The following is an 18,722-nucleotide window of genomic DNA, read 5'->3' as shown; positions in this document are numbered from 1 at the left end:
ACCTCGTTTATTTGGTTTAGTTCTGTATGTTTTCAAGTTTGCCTTCCTGTTTAACCAAGAGGTTTAAGAGGTCTTCAGTCATCAGTGACATCTGAGGAACAATACATTTGATTATAGTTGTTTATTAAACAAGTCCTAGGGTAGCAGCTGTTTGTATATACCATGGCCTCTTGTAAATCCACCCACTCAATGGAGAGAGAGAAAGCAGTGGTTGAAACAGCTGACATGCAACAGGCTGTCCTCCCAACCTACAGGACTCAGAAACGTGCCCTGGCACAATAACCTGTTTATCCTGCTGAGCTCTGACTGCATTTGCCCCTGTGTGTCATTGAGCTGAAGATGACTTGAGGCATGGAAGTTTCTCATTTCCCAAGCGCACTGGGTGTGTGCCTGCTTCTCCTCTGTGGCTGCTGTCTTGGGAACTTTACTACCAGTAGAAGCACTCGGTGTGCCGCGGGACCTTGTTGCTGTGTGGCGAGCAGGGGGTCACAATCAGAACAATTTTATGTGCGTGAGTTTACTATTTGTTCTTAAGAAACAGAGTGATGAAACTTTAACAAAGTTGAGTTCAGCTTTCTTAAGAGAAATGGTCTAGTGTATTAAGATAGGGTAGCAGACCTGTAAAAGCCCTACAGTTAAGTGTAACAGGTACCCCTAAAGTAAACGTATTAGCTTTACCCAAGAATATCGAGGATCTCAATACCCTGTCATAGATAATATCTGTTTAAGTTGAATCTCCAATAGGTGGCTACTCCTTTGTGTTATTTTACCACAGCAAAGAGTAAAATAACTGCTTATGAAACCTGCAGGCTTTATTTATTTTGAAATTACTGTGGTATAGTAGAATTGATAACATCCTCTCCCCTCTCTCTTTTTAAAATCTATTTTTAATATTTATTTATTTATAAGACCGTTTTATATTTACAGAAAAATTGAGCAGATAGAATAGAGAGTTCCCATGTTATGCTCCCACTCCTACACATGGTTTCCCCTCCTATTATTAACATCTTGCAGTAATATGGTACATTTGTTACAGCTAATGAACTGATATAGATTCATCACTATTAACTAAAGTCCCACTTTATTCAGATTTTCTTACTTTCTATATAATGTTCCTTCTCTGTTCCAGGATCTGAGATACACATTATATTCAGATGTTATGTCTCCTTAGGTTCCTCTTAGCTGTGACAGTTTCTCAGATTTTCTTTGTTTTCGATGACCTTGATGGTTTTTGAGAATGTCTCCCAACTGGGATGTGTCTGAGGTTTTTCTCAGATTAGGCTGGGGTTATGGGTTTTGGGAAGGAAGATTACAGAGTAAAGTGCCATTCTTAACATATTTTATCAAGGTTACAGACTAGCAACATGACTTATCACTGTTGATGTTGACCTTGATCACCTGGCCGAAGTCATGTTTGTCAAGTTTCTCCACTGAAAAGTGAGCCCCGCCCCCTTTCATACTCTCCTTTTGGGAGGCAGTCACCATGCACAGTCCACACTTACGGAGTGGGAGATATGTTCCCCTCCTTTAGAGTGGAATATCTACATAATTTATTTGGAATTTTTCTGTATGGGAGATATGTCTCTTCTTTTTCATTTATTATTTTTTTCAGTCATTTACTTCCAACAATATGGACTAATAGATTTTTAAAAATGCATTGGGTTATATTGTCCAATCCTACTTTATTTATTTTGTTGCTCAAATTGTTCTACCTTGGCCATTGGGTCTCCCTTTCTTTGGAAGTTATGTTCAAAGAGAAGTCATAATTTCTGATGTCCATACAGACAGGGGGTTGGGGGGTCTCTACGGTGGGACCGCCCTTCAGACCACCCTGTCTTGTCTGCTCTGGTAAAGCCTCTGTTCAAGGGTGGCAAACACCACTCCTCACACTTCTCAGCCAGCAGGGCTTGGATCCAAGTCTACAGAAGAAAATGAAAGAGTTCTGAGACCCAAATTAGAGAGTACGCAGCAGTAGAAGAAAGTAAGAATGCTCAGTTTGGGTAGGGGGCACGTGTGCCCAAGGCTACTTAATTTAATTCTACATTTAACTAGTATTTACTGAGTGCCTACTGTGTGCTGGGCATTGTTCCATGTGCTGTGGATGTGCTACAACAGCACAAAGGCCCTGACTTCCTAAGCACACGGTGGGGACAGACCATAACCCCAAGCAGATGGTGTCAGGTAGTGAGAAACGCTGTAGAGAAGAATAAAGCAGAGGAAAGGGCGATAGTGCTGTGAGGGCAGGGGTTTGGGTGAGGTGCTTTTTTTACAAAGGGGCAGGGAAGAGAATCTCTGGTGAAGTGACCTTTGGGCTAGAATGAGGTGGCAAAGTGAGCCCTGAAGGTATCTGGGGGAAGAGGCTCCTGGCAGGAGGAGCAGTTTAAGGGCCTTGAAACTAATGGCTAGAATGAACCTCGAGGATCATATGTGGACTTACATCTCCCATGCGATCCTAATTTTTCCGTTAACGTGAATTATTAAAAGAATTCAGTGAGCAAACGTGACTGCTTAGAAGGAGTGGTCTCTTCTGGTCGTTAGCCTACCAACTAACCTAATCTCCAACTCCCATCTGGCTGGAGTTTCCAGAGAGGGGAGGATAGTTCTACATTTGTAGACCACAGGAAAAGAAAATGTGCACAGCACCAAATGATCTTGTTTCGATGCACCCTGTTTCGTCCTAAGGGGAAAAGAAAGTGTTATTGAAAGTCAACTAAAAGGCCAGCAGTAACTTGTCTCGTAAGATGTAGCTCGAAATAAGCTGCTTGGGTGGTTTGCACATGTCTTAATTTTCATAATTGTTTCCACATTATGGGCTGGCTGGACAGTTTTTCAGAGAATCAAGTTTGGGAGAGTCTAAATGAAAGCTTTGCTCCTGAAGTTTTCATTTGGATTCCACATATAGACTTTCTAAACCATCATTTTATGAAGTCTTAAATTACTGACGTTTGAAGTTGTGGTAATACCTCCGAAGTTTAACATCTTTTGTTTCTGGGTCAGAACTATTCAAACCCTCTAAACCTTTAAGTATAAAAAAAGAAAGAAAAAGAAAAAGAAAAAAGAAAACAGCTTGCGATTTGGCAGAATTAAAGTTTAGCAACGTTAGTCTTGAAATTGTATTGTGTGCCCTGCTTACTGTAAAATTTGAAAACATATTTTCAGAAAAAAATGCCTTTTCTGTACTTCTCAGGGCTTTTAAAACAAAATAAAAAAACCCGAAGTTTATTTAGAATGCCCAACTTTTTTTACAGTGCAAGACAGTCTTTGTACGTGATTTGATGGGATCAGTCTATTTTGGTAATCCCATGGTTGTTGTTAAGTATGACTATAGTTCTTGTTCTGTCTGGTGTTTCATTTGTCTGTAGAGGGAAAATGTAGTGTTGTAGAGAAGCACACAAGACTGGGAGCAGAGCTGCCTGAAGAGAAGCCAGGATCTTCCACTTACTAGTTGTGCAACCTTAGGCAAGGTTGCTTCAGTTTCCTCACCTGCAAAATGGATATGCTAGTAGTATCTACATCACTGTGGGGAGGATTAAATGAGATGACGTACATAAGATGCTTAGTCCAACACCAGGCACAAAGTAATCACTCAAATATTAGCAATTAAAAATAGTAATAATGAAGTCAAGATATTAAGTAACTAACCCAAGAACACATAGTTAATTAGTGAAGTTCTCTAATTCGCATATTTAATGGATGATGTGTAAGTTATCAAAGGCATTTAACTGAACCTCTTCATTTTAGTGGGGGAAGAGATAGTGTTGGGTGCAGATTCATTTTTTTCCTTCCACACATGCTGATGCTATAGACATGAGCATAAAAGGCAAGGTCCCTGCTCTCCTGGAGTGAAATGGTCTAGCAGTGGGGGGGTGAATAATAAAGGCAAACACACACACAAAAATACGTCACAACTGGTAGAGAAAATGAGGCTCTCTGATAGCGAGACCTGGGGGTTACTTTCGATTGGTCAGAGAGGGGTATCTCTGTGGAGGGGATGTTTAGGCTTAGATAATAGAATCATACTTTAAGGTTTGAGAGAGGTCGAGGAACTATGTCGATAATTTGTTATAAGCTCACTAAAGTTTTTGGTAATTTCCAGCTAAGAGAATATGGTGATCTGTAGTTAATATGTACTGGGGACTGTCAACAAGCTTGATAGCATATGGCAGAGAGAAAAAAATCAAAAGTACTAATTCAGAAACTTCTAGTTATTCATATTTGGGGCTCTGGAGCAATTGTGTTAGGAAATGTTTTATAAGAGAGTTGGGGAAAGTGACGTCTTGATTTGATCAGTTGTCAGCATATAAGGTTTTGTGGTTACATGAAGTTTTAAGTAGAAAACCATTTTATTTTCATTAACACTGGAAAATGCTAAAGTGCGCTGTGCTGGTAAGAGTAGTAATAACGAACATAAGTGAATCCTTGAGGCTTTTCCTTTGAGCATTAATTTTGATTTTTCATTGTCGTAGTTGTCAAAGAAAGGTAGATGAAGTAGAATGTGTGCTCCTAAGACAGAATTTGTAGACTAGCATTTAAAAGTCTATTTATTTATTTATTACAGAAAATGTGGAACATAGAAAAAACTGGAAAGAATTTTTAAAAAATGACCCACAATTCTACCATTCTTAATTAACTATTTACACTTTGAGTTTTTTTCCTTATTTTCTTTTTATATCTTTTAAAAATCGTTAAGACATACAAACACAAGCACATTTGTCTGTGTTTATATGTATGTTATATATGTATGTATACATAAATATCTGTATATGTATACATACGTATATATTTATAATTAAAATAATGGAATATGCTTTTCCTCATATCACTACAACTTCATAGTAAACATGGTTTTCAATGGCTGTATAATATGCCATCCCGTGGAATCTTTTTCATCAATTCCCTATATGAACTTTTAATATTCTCATTGTCTATTTCTCCCAAAAGTAGAATTTGAGGCTTGGAGGTAGGGAACTGTGTGGTGGGAGTTCTGGTTAATCATGGTTTTCCTGTGGTTTTCAACTTTGGAAGACAAAACTGCTTCTCATTCCCAGGACGAATTTTGCTAAAATGTGTCGAAGAACATGCCATTTTGGTTTTGATGGGGGAAAGTTGAACTTGAAGATTTTTGAAGTAGAATCATTGAGGTTTTAGGGTATCATCTGATTACAAATTCAACCAAATTTATGAACCAAAATAAATGTTAAGACCCCTTTAAAAGGAAATTAGGATCCATAAACAAGACGAAAAGACAACCCTCAGAATGCGAGAAAATATTTGCAAATGAAGCAACTGACAAAGGATTAATCTCCAAAATTTACAAGCAGCTCATGCAGCTCAATACCGAAAAAACAAACAACCCAACACAAAAATGCGCAGAAGACCTAAGTCGACATTTCTTCAAAGAAGATATACAGATTGCCAACAAACACATGAAAGTATGCTCAACATCACTAATCATTAGAGAAATGCAAATCAAAACTACAATGAGGTGTCATCTCACACCAGTCAGAATGGCCATCATCAAAAAATCTACAAACAATAAATGCTGGAGAGGGTGTGGAGAAAGGGAACACTCTTGCACTGCTGGTGGGAATATAAATTGATACAGCCACTATGGAGAACAGTATGGAGGTTCCTTAGAAAACTAAAAATAGAACTACCATATGACCCAGCAATCCCACTACTGGGCATATACCCTGAGAAAACCATAATTCAAAAAGAGTCATGTACCAAAATGTTCACTGCAGCTCTATTTACAATAGCCAGGACATGGAAGCAACCTAAGTGTCCATCAACAGATGAATGGATAAAGAAGATGGGCCACATATATACAATGGAATATTACTCAGTCATGAAAAGGAACAAAATTGAGTTATTTGTAGTGAGGTGGATGGACCTAGAGTCTGTCATACAGAGTGAAGTAAGTCAGAAAGAGAAAAACAAATACCGTATGCTAACACATATATATGGAATCTAAAAAAAGAAAAAGGTCATGAAGAACCTAGGGGCAGGACGGGAATAAAGATACAGACCTACTAGAGAATAGACTTGAGGACACGGGGAGGGGGAAGGGTAAGCTGGAACAAAGTGAGAGAGTGGCATCGGCATATATACACTACCAAATGTAAAACTGATAGCTAGTGAGAAGCAGCTGCATAGCACAGGAAGATCAGCTCGATGCTTTGTGACCACCTAGAGGGGTGGGATAGGGAGAGTGGCAGGGAGGGAGACACAAGAGGGAAGAGATATGGAGATATATGTATATGTATAGCTGATTCACTTTGTTATAAAGCAGAAACTAACACACCATTTTAAAGCAATTATACTCCAATAAAGATGTCTAAAAAAAAAAGGAAGTTAGGAAAATTTAAAGTTTTTTGGTAGTATGTTAATTCCTACATCTGTCTGACAATTTAATCTTGATTAAACTGATGAGTTAATCAAGAATAATATAATTTTAAAATTAGAAATGTGCTTCTCTTAGCTGTCTAAAACATATAGCAAAATAAAAAGGATTTTTCATTTGTGATAGGACACATAATAATTGCATACATAGGGACTTCCCTGGTGGCGCAGTGGTTAAGAATCCACCTACCAATGCAGGGGACATGGGTTCGAGCCCTGGTCCGGGAAGATCCCACATGCCGCAGAGCAACTAAGCCTGTGTGCCACAGCTACTGAGCCTGTGCTCTAGAGCCGATGAGCCACAATTACTGAGCCTACGTGCTGCAACTACTGAAACCTGCAAACCTAGAGCCCATGCTCCGCAACAAGAGAAGCCACTGCAGTGAGAAGACCACACACCGCAACAAAGAGTAGCCCCCACTCGCTGCAACCAGAGAAAGCCCGTGCGCAGCAACGAAGACCCAATGCAGCCAAAAATAAATAAATTTATTAAAAAAAAAATTGCACACATGAGAAGACACATAATTATTAAAATTTCTTATGTGGTTTTTGGATTTTTTTGTCTTGAATTTCTGTGTACTTTCAATACTGTTGAAAGCTACATTTTCTCCTTGGATATTAAAATTGAATTTCACTAGATTAGTATCTGCTATTCAACTCTTATATGTGCTGGTGGGATTAGAAATATGATCTGTCTCAAGGGCAGTTCAACAACATGTATCAGAAATCTTTAAATAAATTTATATTCTTTACTTTAAAAAAAGTAAAGAATAATTAAAAAAATTATATTCTTTACTTCATCAACTTAGGATTAATCCATGGATTAATCCTAATGAAATAATTGGCCAAGTGTGTAAAGATTAATGCATAAGAATGTAGCCTTGCCTGTAAAAGTGAAATATTGGAAACAAGCTAAATATGCAACAGTTAGGGATTAGTTAAGTAAAGTGTGGTATGTTCATACTGGAATATTATGAAGCTATTAAAATTATCATGTAGATCTATAGTTTTAATTTGGGAAAATTATCAAGATGTAGTGTAGATATATTGCCCTGCTGTATCTTTGTTTTGTCCTTATTAAAATTGAATCCCCCTTCCTTGTAATTGAAAGGCACTAGAACCATTTGTCTCTTGAGACCACTCCCATTTTGTTTATTTTAAGCATATAAAATGATATTTTGCCTTTCATTCCTTACAGCAGGGATGCATATATCTAATTCATTAAAAATATCATAATACCACTAAAATATGAATATATAAAAAGAAGACTGTCTATGATACATTTCTATTTTGTACTACTTCAGGCTGATATTTGATCCACTTATCCTGATTCTGGATGTGGTACTGGACCGTAGAATTTATAAGAGCCTTAAGAGCTGGGGATTTCTAGTAAGCGTTTACTGTTAGAGCCACTTCATTCCCGCCAGCGGACTGCTCAGTGCCTGGGCCTTCTGGATCTCCAGCTTTCCAGCAAAAAAGTTGTAGCCTTGTTTCTCGAGAGAGAGCCCGTGGTCGTTCTCCCCTGAAGCTAGATTTTCTGGCCTTCAACCCCACTCCATTGATTGGACACTTCATGGCTATAGCCAGACTACTGTGAGGCAGAACACCTGGTCTCCCTAATAAGCATAGATGGACGGGCATTGTTTGAGTCCTTGCCCAGCCCCTCCTTGGCCAGAATCCCTCACTTTTGGGCTGCAAGAGATCTTGTCCTGAGATTAGTGTCTTGCCTGTCTGTTTGATACCCCATTTTGGGGTCTACTTTCAGACATGTGTCTGGAGGACTTTCCCCTCCTTGGCGGGAGTGTTCTCACACCCTTGGACTCCAGATCCTAGTCTTACCCATGGAGGCCTGGTCTTCTACTACCATCAGTGTTGAAGAGAGCCCAGGGAAGGAAACTGACTTGAAGTGATTGAGGTGGAAAATCCAATATGCAAACTCACACTGGTACAATTTGGATTAGGAGAATAAGAAAGAAGTGAACAAAAAGGTAAGGAAGGAGGATTGAGGCCAAAGTCGCCAGCCCTGCACCACATGCTTAACAAGTGTTGTCATTGTAGTTTGAAACTAAAAGATGGCAAAAGGAGATCAGGATTGGAATCAGAAGTGGTAGAAAATTAATCTCTTGGGGAAGCCATTTGGTCATGTGAAGAGTAACTCAACACCTGTTATCTGGGCAAGAATGTGCCTGGCATTACCAACCTGCCCTTGATTAATGAACAGAACCTATAAGTAAGAAATGAGCTGGAAACCACCAGGAGAAGCCTTAACGTGCTATGCTATAATCGTTACCAGTGCGGGGGGGATTGTTGCAAGGCTCAGAATATTTGACCTATTCCTGCCTCCATGACCATTCATTCATTCAGCCAACCAGCCAGCCAGCCATTCAGCAAATACCTGTCTTGAGGCAGCCAGGGCAGATGGGTCCTGGGGTTATCATGGTGAACAAAATAGACAGAGACCCTCCCTCACTGCGTTTGCACCTAACCTGGGAAACAGACAATAATGACTGATATGAGATAAATGCTGTGATAGGTGGTCGGGGGCCAGGGTCCTGGAGCAAAGGACATTTACACTGAGATTTGAAGGATGAACGGGTTGACTAGAACAAGGGGCTTAGCAATGGCACTTGGTGATTTAGTGATTGACTTTTCCAAAGAGTGACATTTGTTTCTTCTTTAAATTTCTTTCTAGGATGTTCAGTTCTTCTCCACAATGAATGAGTGCTACTATGATAAGCAGATGGACTTTTTTTATAATAGGAGCAACACTGACACTGCCGATGAGTGGACAGGAACGAAGCTTGTAATTGTTTTGTGTGTTGGAACATTTTTCTGCCTGTTTATCTTTTTTTCTAATTCTCTGGTCATCGCAGCAGTAATCAAAAACAGAAAGTTTCATTTCCCCTTCTACTACCTGTTGGCTAACCTAGCCGCTGCAGATTTCTTTGCTGGAATTGCCTATGTATACCTGATGTTTAACACTGGCCCAGTTTCCAAAACTCTGACTGTCAACCGCTGGTTTCTCCGCCAGGGGCTTCTGGACACTAGCTTAACAGCCTCCCTGACAAATTTGTTGGTTATTGCCGTGGAGAGGCACATGTCAATCATGAGGATGCGAGTCCACAGCAACCTGACCAAAAAGAGAGTGACGCTGCTCATCTTGTTCGTCTGGGCCATTGCCATCTTTATGGGGGCTGTCCCCACACTGGGCTGGAATTGCCTCTGTGACATCTCGGCCTGCTCTTCCCTGGCCCCCATTTATAGCAGGAGTTACCTCATTTTCTGGAGTGTGTCCAACCTCATGGCCTTCTTCATTATGGTCGTGGTGTACCTGCGGATCTACATGTACGTAAAGAGGAAAACCAACGTCTTATCTCCGCACACAAGTGGGTCCATCAGCCACCGGAGGACACCCATGAAGCTAATGAAGACGGTGATGACTGTCTTAGGTAAGAGGAACCAAGTCAGCCATTATTCTCCTTCATTCAGCAAATATTTGTTGAGCACCTGCCGTAGACAAGGAACTTACTAGGTAGTAGGAATGCAGCAGTGAACATGAACAGACCTAAACCCTCACCTGTCTGGAGCTTATACTCTAATAGGGGAAGACAATATAAGTATTCTAATGGGGGACAAGCAAAATAATTTTATAGTATATTTTATTATAAAATTTGTAAAATAAGATGTGGAGTGGTCTAATGGGGAAAAATAAAGCAGGGAAGAGAGATAAAGAGTGCACTAAGCTGGTATAGTTTGCAATTTTAAAAAGTGTTGTGAGGGACAGCTTCACCTAGAAGGTGACGTTTTAGCCAAGATGGGAAAGTGATGAGGGAGTGAACCATGTGGGTGTGGGGGGAAGGGTGTTCCAGGCAGGAGATTCAGTGAGCGTAGGAGGCTGAACAGCAAGGGGGCCAGTGTGGCTGGAGTGGAGTGGAGGGAGGGTGGGAGGTGATGAGGTCAGAGAGTTGAGGTGGTATAGGTGGAGTGACTCAGATTCAGTCAGGCTGCACAGTTAATCACAAAGCCTTTGCTTTTCTGAGGGAGAGGAGGAGAAGCCATTGGAAGGTTTTGAACGAGGGAGTGACGTGATCTGACTTGAATTTTTTTTTTTTTTAAACATCTTTACTGGAGTATAATTGATTTACAATGGTGTGTTAGTTTCTGCTTTATAACAAAGTGAATCAGCTATACGTATACATATATCCCCATATCTCTTCCCTCTTGCGTCTCCCTCCCTCCCACCCTCCTTATCCCACCCCTCTAGGTGGTCACAAAGCACCGAGCTGATCTTGTGCTATGCGGCTGCTTCCCATGACTTGAATTTTAATGGCATCTCTCTGGCTGCTGTTTTGAGGAAGTACTGTAGTGGGGCAAGGGTAAAAACAGAGAACTGCTTAAGAGGGTATTTCAGTACCCAAGAGAGATGGAAATGACTAGGACCAGAGGGCAGTCTAGACGTGATGCAACAAGGTTGCATTCTGAATTTTTTTTTTTTTTTTTTGCGGTACGCGAGCCCCGTTGCGGAGCACAGGCTCCGGATGCGCAGGCTCAGCGGCCATGGCTCACGGGCCCAGGAGCTCCGCGGCATGTGGGATCTTCCCGGACCGGGGCACCAACCCACGTCCCCTGCATCGGCAGGCGGACTCTCAACCACTGCGCCACCAGGGAAGCCCCTGAAAATTTTTTACATGGTAGAGTCAATAGGATTTGCTGAGCAGTAAGGTATGAAGAAAGGCGGGAGGAGGAGGGGAGGGTGGAGCACGTCATTTGTGGAGATGCGGAAGACAGAAGAGGAGATTTGGAGGGAAGGTTGGGAGTCTGGCTTTGGACTAGCTAAGTTTAGGATTTTATTAGACAGTGAATTGAATTTCTCCTATTGAATCAAGAGTTGAGGATTTAGGTCTGGGCTGGAGATCTCTATTTGAGAGTCGTTTGGGGAAAAAAATGGTATTTTAAACCACAAGACTGGATGAGCCCACCGTGGAGGTGAGTGTGGATGGAAGAGAGAAGAGGACCGAGGAACAAGTCCTGGGGTACTCCAACGTAGGGAGGGTGGGAAGGCAGGAAGCAGTGTCACGAGAGCCCAGGAAAAGGAGAAGCCTGAAAACCCAGGAGAATACGGTGGCCTGGAAGCTGAGAGAAGGAAAGGGTGTATCAGCAATGCTAATACTCCTGAGAGGTGGAGCCAGATGCAGCCTTAGCAGAGTGGTAGTTGTTTGGTGACCTTGAGAAGATCAAAACTAGTGTAGCCAAGAGCCTGATGAGAAGGAAATGAAGAAACGGAGAGAGGAGAGTCTTTAAGACAGAGTTTAAACAGCTCTGAGGGGTTTTGCTCTCCACTGTGAGCCCTGGACCAAGAAGATGCTTTTGGGGCAAAGAATTTTCCCTTCATTTTGTTTTCTCTGTGGCAGGTAGCCAGTTGTGCCCCAATTCCAGTCCCGGGTTACAGGTAGAATTTGTGACATGTGGGCAAACAAGAACTTCTGTGGCTTCACAGACCTTGTGTTCTACGTTAGAGAGGTCATTTTCTCACCACGTGTGGTGACTGCAGCCATGGGGACCATTACTGAGAGAGAGCCAGGAGTATATTCCTTTTAATTCCCAATGTGAAGGAACTATAAAATGAATTCTTGGGAAACAATTCATAACGGAGGATGCAGGGTATATATGGTGTGGTATGGGAGCCATCGTGATATCTGTAGGTCCTGAAACTGCTAATAAGATTTGGAGGTCAGCAGACACATAGTGTGATAGTTAAAATAATTTCAAACTGAGGATTTATTTTCATTAACCAATATTTATGTAGGGTTTAATATGTGTCAAACATTGTCCTAAGTGTTTTACAGATATTAACTTATTTAATTCCCATGGCAACCCTGTGAGATAGGTGCTACTGTTATCCCCCTACCAGATGAAGAAACTGAGTGGAGAGTTTAAGCAAGTATGCCCAAGGTCATTTGTTGTTAATGGTGGAAGCAAGACTGACCAGTTGGCCTTTGGAGTCCACATGTTTATTACCACACTCTGTAGCTAGTTTTGCTTTATTTGGACATTTTACTGGCCTCCTCTTTGTCCTGTCTTCTGCTTTGACCGCCTCTTTCTCGTTTTAGTGTCTTGACAAGAACATAGACAACAGTAAGAAAAAGAGTAATCACATTAATCCATTTTCCCACTCTTGAGCTAGAGCTGTTGATGTGTTTGGTATTCATTGGTAGTGTCAGCAGCTCTGCTGCTTTCCCTGCTTAACTTGCAAGCATAATCATTTGCTTGGCTATGTTTCTTGAGAAACTACCTGCCTAATTAAACTACCTGCCTTTTTTCCAGCATGTTCTGTATTATATACAGCACGAGATGGCAAAAAAACTTCTGTCATCCTAGGTAGGCCTTTTTGTGAGGTGGTCATCCCGGTCACCAGCTTCAGGGTCATATGTAACTTTGTCTGGAATGTATGGAAGGGCTTAAAACAGCTGTGTGGTTTGGGCGGGTGTGGTGTTGGATAAGGGCAAAACCAGAAGAAACAGTGAAATTGCCGAGTAGGTTAAGAGAAGTCAGGGCATCAAGATGAAACAACGTTGGGGAATTGGTTAACATCAGGAAGACAGTTTGGTGTGGAGGACCTGGGGAAGTTCCTCAGTGGTGAGACAGAGGGATCCGGTGGAAGACAAGAAGTTTGGGGACGGGGGAAATGAAACCGAAGAGCTAGGTGGTATGAGGTTTTTAGGCTTCCAGCTCCTGACTTCTTCAGATAACAGATTTGGGTTTTAGCCCCACCTCTGGCATTTTCTACAGGGGTGATCTGAAGCACATTAGCTCACCTTTTCTTGGTTAAATTTCCTCATCTGAGGTTGAATAGGTAAACTTTAAATTCTTTCCAAGTTATGAAATTCAGTAATCCTGCCATGACAGTAAGTAGCCAAAGCCAGCACAGACTTCGTGCATTGACTGTGTATCAAAGCACAGAGTCCCCTTCCATGAGAGCATCTTTCATGGTGCTCCTTAGGAAGGAAGCCCCTTAGTTGCTCTATCTGGTACACGTAAGAATTTGGTTGCCTAATACAGGTGTCTCTCATATGATAGTATATGCATTAGAAAAATCAACAGGACTGGCAGGACCTACCATCACTGTAGTCATTGGTTCTGAGTATATGGAAATTAATAGCTTAATACTTATTTCATTAATGATTACCTGATTTAAATATCTTCATGATAAAATGCTAAACCTTTCTATTTGCTCCTTGATATATATTTTGTAGGAAAGGTTAATTTAAGATTAAAGATTCTTATATATGTAACTTCTTTTAAGTCTTAGAAAGTTAATCAATAAATGTATATCAACTGTCTGTTAAATAGCATCTAAGAGGCAAAGGGCTGCATGTATTCAGTGAGCTTAATCTCATTTCAGAGAATGAGAATGGATGGAAGAATGGATAATTAGGGGCTGTAGAGTTTGGGGAAGGTATGAGCAACATTACAGTTAAGGGACTTTGAAAAGGTTTGTGGTCATTGAAACAAAGAGCTGGAATTTTTTATTTCTCCCTTCTACTTTTCCACTCCGATCAATGCTGAATCCACCTTGCCTTCTCTCAGGGGAGAGGGGAGGGAGACAAAGTGGTGGTAAGAGAATAAACAGCACCAGGAGTTCTCATGCTAGGAAATGGGTGAAAATTTAGTGCCATATAAGCCTTGCTAGAGTACTACTAACAATCATACTTGACATTTCTGCGACACTATGTCTTTTTCAGTGTTTTAATACATTATTCTCATTTGGTCTCATGGAAATTCTGTATGGTAAGTGGGGAAGATAGCATTCTCCTATTTTCTTCCTATTCCCCTAAATGCACCCTCTACTCAGCTATAAGTAATTATTTACAGTTTTTCACTTTGCATTGCTAGGCCTTTGCTTCAGCTGGAATACCTTTCCTCTTGTTTTGCCTGGGAAACTTGCATTCATCTTGTAAGATTCAACTCAAGGGCTTATCTTCTCTGAATCTTGCCTAGATGAATCTGATCCTACCTCCTTTGGGCCACTCTCTATCTTGTCCATACCTCAATCAGTGTACTTCATTTGTTTACATGCCTTTGTCTTGAACTAGGGTGTACATTCTTTGAAGTTGAGGGTGTACATTCTTTGAAGTTTACATGCCTTTATCTTGAACTAGGGTGTACATTCTTTGAAGTTGAGGTCTGTACCTTATTTATCTACCTTTGCCTATCTAACATGTAGCACGCTGTCTGGAACACACTTGTTGAGGTTGTAACAGAAGGAATAAGTGAGGAAATCAAGGTTTAGAGGAGTGGCTTTTCAAAAGCTGGAAATAAAAGTAGAACCCAGGTGTGCAGCCTGACCTTTGGCAGGCTCTGGCTGTGACATGCCTGTGAGGTAAACAATGGCATGAGAGGAGTGAGTGGGTATCCCATTTCATAGGGTGGGAAACAGAGGTCTCTCTTGGGAAGAGGAAAACAAACGAACATTCGTTGATTGCTTACTATGAGGAGGTCTGCATCCTACACTCTTTTAGGATTTTATTTCATTTAACCCTCATAACAACTCTCTGCAGATCTGTTTAATAGATGAGGAAACTCGGATGGACTTAAGCGTCTTCCCCATAGACCCATACTGGAAAAAATAATAATAGTTAATATTCACTGTGTGCAATACATGGCTTCTGAGACACGTTTTATTGCATTTAATCTTCATGACAACCCTATGAGGGAGGTTCTGTTATTATTACCAGGAAACTGAGGCCCAGAGAGGTTCAGTGTCTTGCCCAAGATTAGTAGCAGAGCTGAGATTCAAATCCAAGCAGATTGGCTCCAGGAACCAATTTTTCAAGGTTAATTAGTAGCCTCTTGAAAGTGATAGGGCTAGAACAACATCTACCCACATAATGATGTTTATAACTTGTATCTCCCTTAATTTCTAGTTAAGTTTATTTCAGTAAAGGTACTTGATCTCTTGATGTTTACCTTGCTCTTGTTTTAAAGATTCTGCAGCTTGGTGACAGTTATGACATCTCCCAGGGAATGACAGCTCCACATTCTTCAAACTTTATGTTCATTAAAGTATATGGCAAGAGTAGGGGCTTTGGAATAGGGAGGGAACCAGATTTAAATCCTGGCTTTGCAGCTTCCAAGTTGCATAACCCTGAGCAATTCACCTGACCTCCCTGTGACTTAGTTTTCCCATCTGTAAAATGGGGATAATATCAGTACCCCTGGCATGGCACGTTTTTACGGAAACAATGAGACAATGCACATAAAATACCTAGTGTAGTGCTTAACACATAGAAGGTACTAAACAATTTACATAGTAAGTACTAAGAAGAGTTAGGTAATCTGAAGAGCCTTGCCCTGTATTCAAGCAGAGTGCGCTTGTTCCCCAGTAATGTCGCAGGTACTGTGGAGAGGGAGACTAGGGACCTACTGTTGGCACCTTCATAACGGCAGGTTTTGTATTGTGGACGAGTAGCCAGGAGGAAGCTAACTGGATGTGCTTTGCAAAGGCTATCCGACAGCAGACAAATGGCACAAGTTCAGTTCCTGGAGACCCAGGCCAATCTGAAAACACGGTCACCACAGATCTGAAAAGCTCTGTGCTTGCATTGCTAGTCCCTATAAACCATCTTCTACCACCACCCCCCACCCCACGGCCCCCAGTGCCGGTGAAATTCTGTTAATGATTCCTATCTCTGCCAAATGATCTTTGCATTAATAATTCATTTTGCTTTTGCAACATTTATGAATAAAACATGATAAGTGAGACCCTGACCATCAAGTGTTAGCTTAATAAGAATCCTGTAATATAGCACCAACATCTTGTGTGTGGATCTATAAAACATTCCTCATGAGAAACTGTCCCCATCTTGCTAATGAATCCTACCAGGATTCCCAGTTAACCAAGTACTATTACCACCTTTACTAGGATTGGGAAATTTGCCCTTTGTCTGAAAAGAATTGGGAACACACACACGCACGCACGCACGCACACACACAGAAACCAGGAGTGAAGAGAAACTAACTGTGGTCCCCAGGAATTCTGAAACGTTTGTTTTTAGCTTCTGTGACCTTGTAGTGGCTTCTACATCACAGAAGCCTGCTTTCAATGTTTGCTGCCTTGCATGCCTTTGTAATCAAATATCTGTTAAAAAAAAAAAAAGTTAAAGCTTTGCTTTAAGAAACGCTGAGTGAAACGATCAGATTTTTGGCACTCAAGAGTTCGCTTGTTGCTGTGCAGTCATATCAGAATGACTAATTCTTTTCAGAGTCAAGCCACCCAGGCACCACTACTCAGTACGTTTTGTCCAGGGGTGTTTGTGCTTTTGTCTTGAAAACAGCTAATCAAAGGAGCACCTTCGTGGCAGACGCTTTTCCTCTGGGCTTCATGTCCTTGCAGCAGGGGCCTTCGGGAGAGGGACCTTTGCTTCCAGGCAAGCTGGGAATGAATGAGGGCAAAATGTAATCGCTCCCCAGGTGCTGCCCCCAACAACACAGTGTGACAGACCCCTCCATTCTGAGGGGGAACGTGGTGATTGAGAAAACCTCAACGTCTGATGTTAGAGGGAAGATAGCTTCAAATTTAAAAAAATCCATCACTGTATGCCTCTCCATCCCACCTTTTCAAATTGTCTGCACTTCTTGATATCTTTTCTTAACCCCACATTTTTAGGAGTCTGTTCCTCCCCTTCTGCCTCTGCTGTATGTAGCCCTTTGTTATCTCGAGTCTGGCTTTTGGTTCTTTTATTTTTTTCCTGCTTTACTGTTTCAGATGCCTTCCTTTGCAGTCAGTTCAAAAGTCATTTTACCAGATCTTTGTCGTTGTTTCCAGTGTAATCACTGCTCTGCCTTCTCTGCTTCTGTTTCCTCCATATACCCCTTCAGTTCTGTTCTTCTAAATCCATTCAGCTTCTTTTATTTCCCTATCACACTCCCTCCTTCAGAACTGTTTTTTTCTGGTTTTTCATCTTTTCAGCAACCTGAAACCTTCCTCTTCAGCCGGAACAATTATTGAATATTTCCTGAGTACAAGGTACAGGAACACTTCTCAAGTTCTACCTCTTTGTTTGTTTTCCCCCAACTTTATTGAGGAATAATTGTCAAATATAATTGTATATTCTTAAAGTACACAACATGATGATTTGATAGACATACACATTGAGGAATGATTACCAAGATCAAGATAATTAACACATTTCATCTGTCACATAGTTAACTCTGTTCCTTTTTTGTGGTGAGAATGCTTAAGAGACACTCTCAGAAACTTTCAAGTATACAGTACTGTATTATTAACTACAGTCATCATGCTATACATTAGATCCTCAGAACTTACACTTCTTCTAACTGAAAATTTGTACCTTTGACCTACATCTCTCATTCCTCCTCCCCCTGCCTCTGGTACCCACCATTCTGTTTCATTTCTGTGAACTCAGCCTTTTGTTTTTTTTTTTTTTAAAGATTCCACATATATGTGGTGTGTACAGCATTTGTCTTTCTCTGTCTGACTTATTTCACTTAACAGAGAAGTTTCATTACCCAACTACATCCAACTCTCCTGCACCCAGCCTCCTGGAAGGGTTAGAGTTCCAGAACTCAGTCAGGCCCTCTCTCAGGGCCTTGACTTCTGCCAAAGGAGAATGTAGTTGTTACCTGTCACATCACTTGACTAACTTAACACCTGGAACAGCATGGTGTATGTTGATCCATGGTAGACTTTTTACCAAATCCGTGTTAACATTGTTTGTACTTTTAAAATTTCCACTGGAGACTGCATTCATTGTGTAGCTAAAGTAAACATTTTGGGGAGGAATTAGGAGTAAAGGGTGTTTGCTGGAATCATAGCCTGTCACAGACCTAGGGGTCAACATGGAAGCTGGGATAAAGGGTGGGCAAACCAGGCAGTATTGGCAGGGGTACACCAGGTGGGCAGCCCTTCCCCCTGCTGTAGTCCAGGTACCTACTCTTTCTCCCTCCTCACCAGACTGGTATCATAGCTCTGCAGAGTGTGAGAAGGAAAGATCCCATTACCTAGAAAATCAATATCTGTTGAGAGATTTACCCAAGTTCATCTTGTAAATCACTGCTAGTGTTGGGGCCAGAGCTCCGGATTTCCTAGTTTCTGCTTCTTCTTGTGGGTCTCTCTTCTTGCTTTGGTGAAAGACACCTGTGCTTGGGTGCCTGAGTGGCAGTGATAAACAATAAGTTGTTTATTTCCATCAAGTCAGAGAGTTTACAGTGGGCCTATTTTATCCTTTACATTTTCTTAACAAGAAGGGATTTCTGCATTTATTGAGTACCTACTTGATTTTAGGCAGTATACTAACTAT

At 41.1% G+C, this 18,722-nt stretch overlaps 1 protein-coding gene across 1 annotated transcript in view; it reads left to right on the top strand.

Moving 5' to 3' along the window:
- Positions 1 to 18,722, top strand: part of LPAR3 (lysophosphatidic acid receptor 3) — a 69,664-nt gene that overhangs the window by 14,660 nt on the left and 36,282 nt on the right. The window contains exon 2 of the mRNA XM_060006262.1: positions 9,095 to 9,851. Within this exon, the coding sequence (XP_059862245.1) occupies positions 9,116 to 9,851 (736 nt within the window). The 5' untranslated portion in view covers positions 9,095 to 9,115. The remainder of the gene's footprint in view (positions 1 to 9,094; positions 9,852 to 18,722) is intronic.

Source organism: Delphinus delphis, chromosome 1, assembly GCF_949987515.2.
Source record: "Delphinus delphis chromosome 1, mDelDel1.2, whole genome shotgun sequence".
NCBI lineage: Eukaryota > Metazoa > Chordata > Mammalia > Artiodactyla > Delphinidae > Delphinus > Delphinus delphis.
Note: the sequence above shows the minus strand (reverse complement) of the source record. Positions and strands in the feature narration are given on the sequence as shown.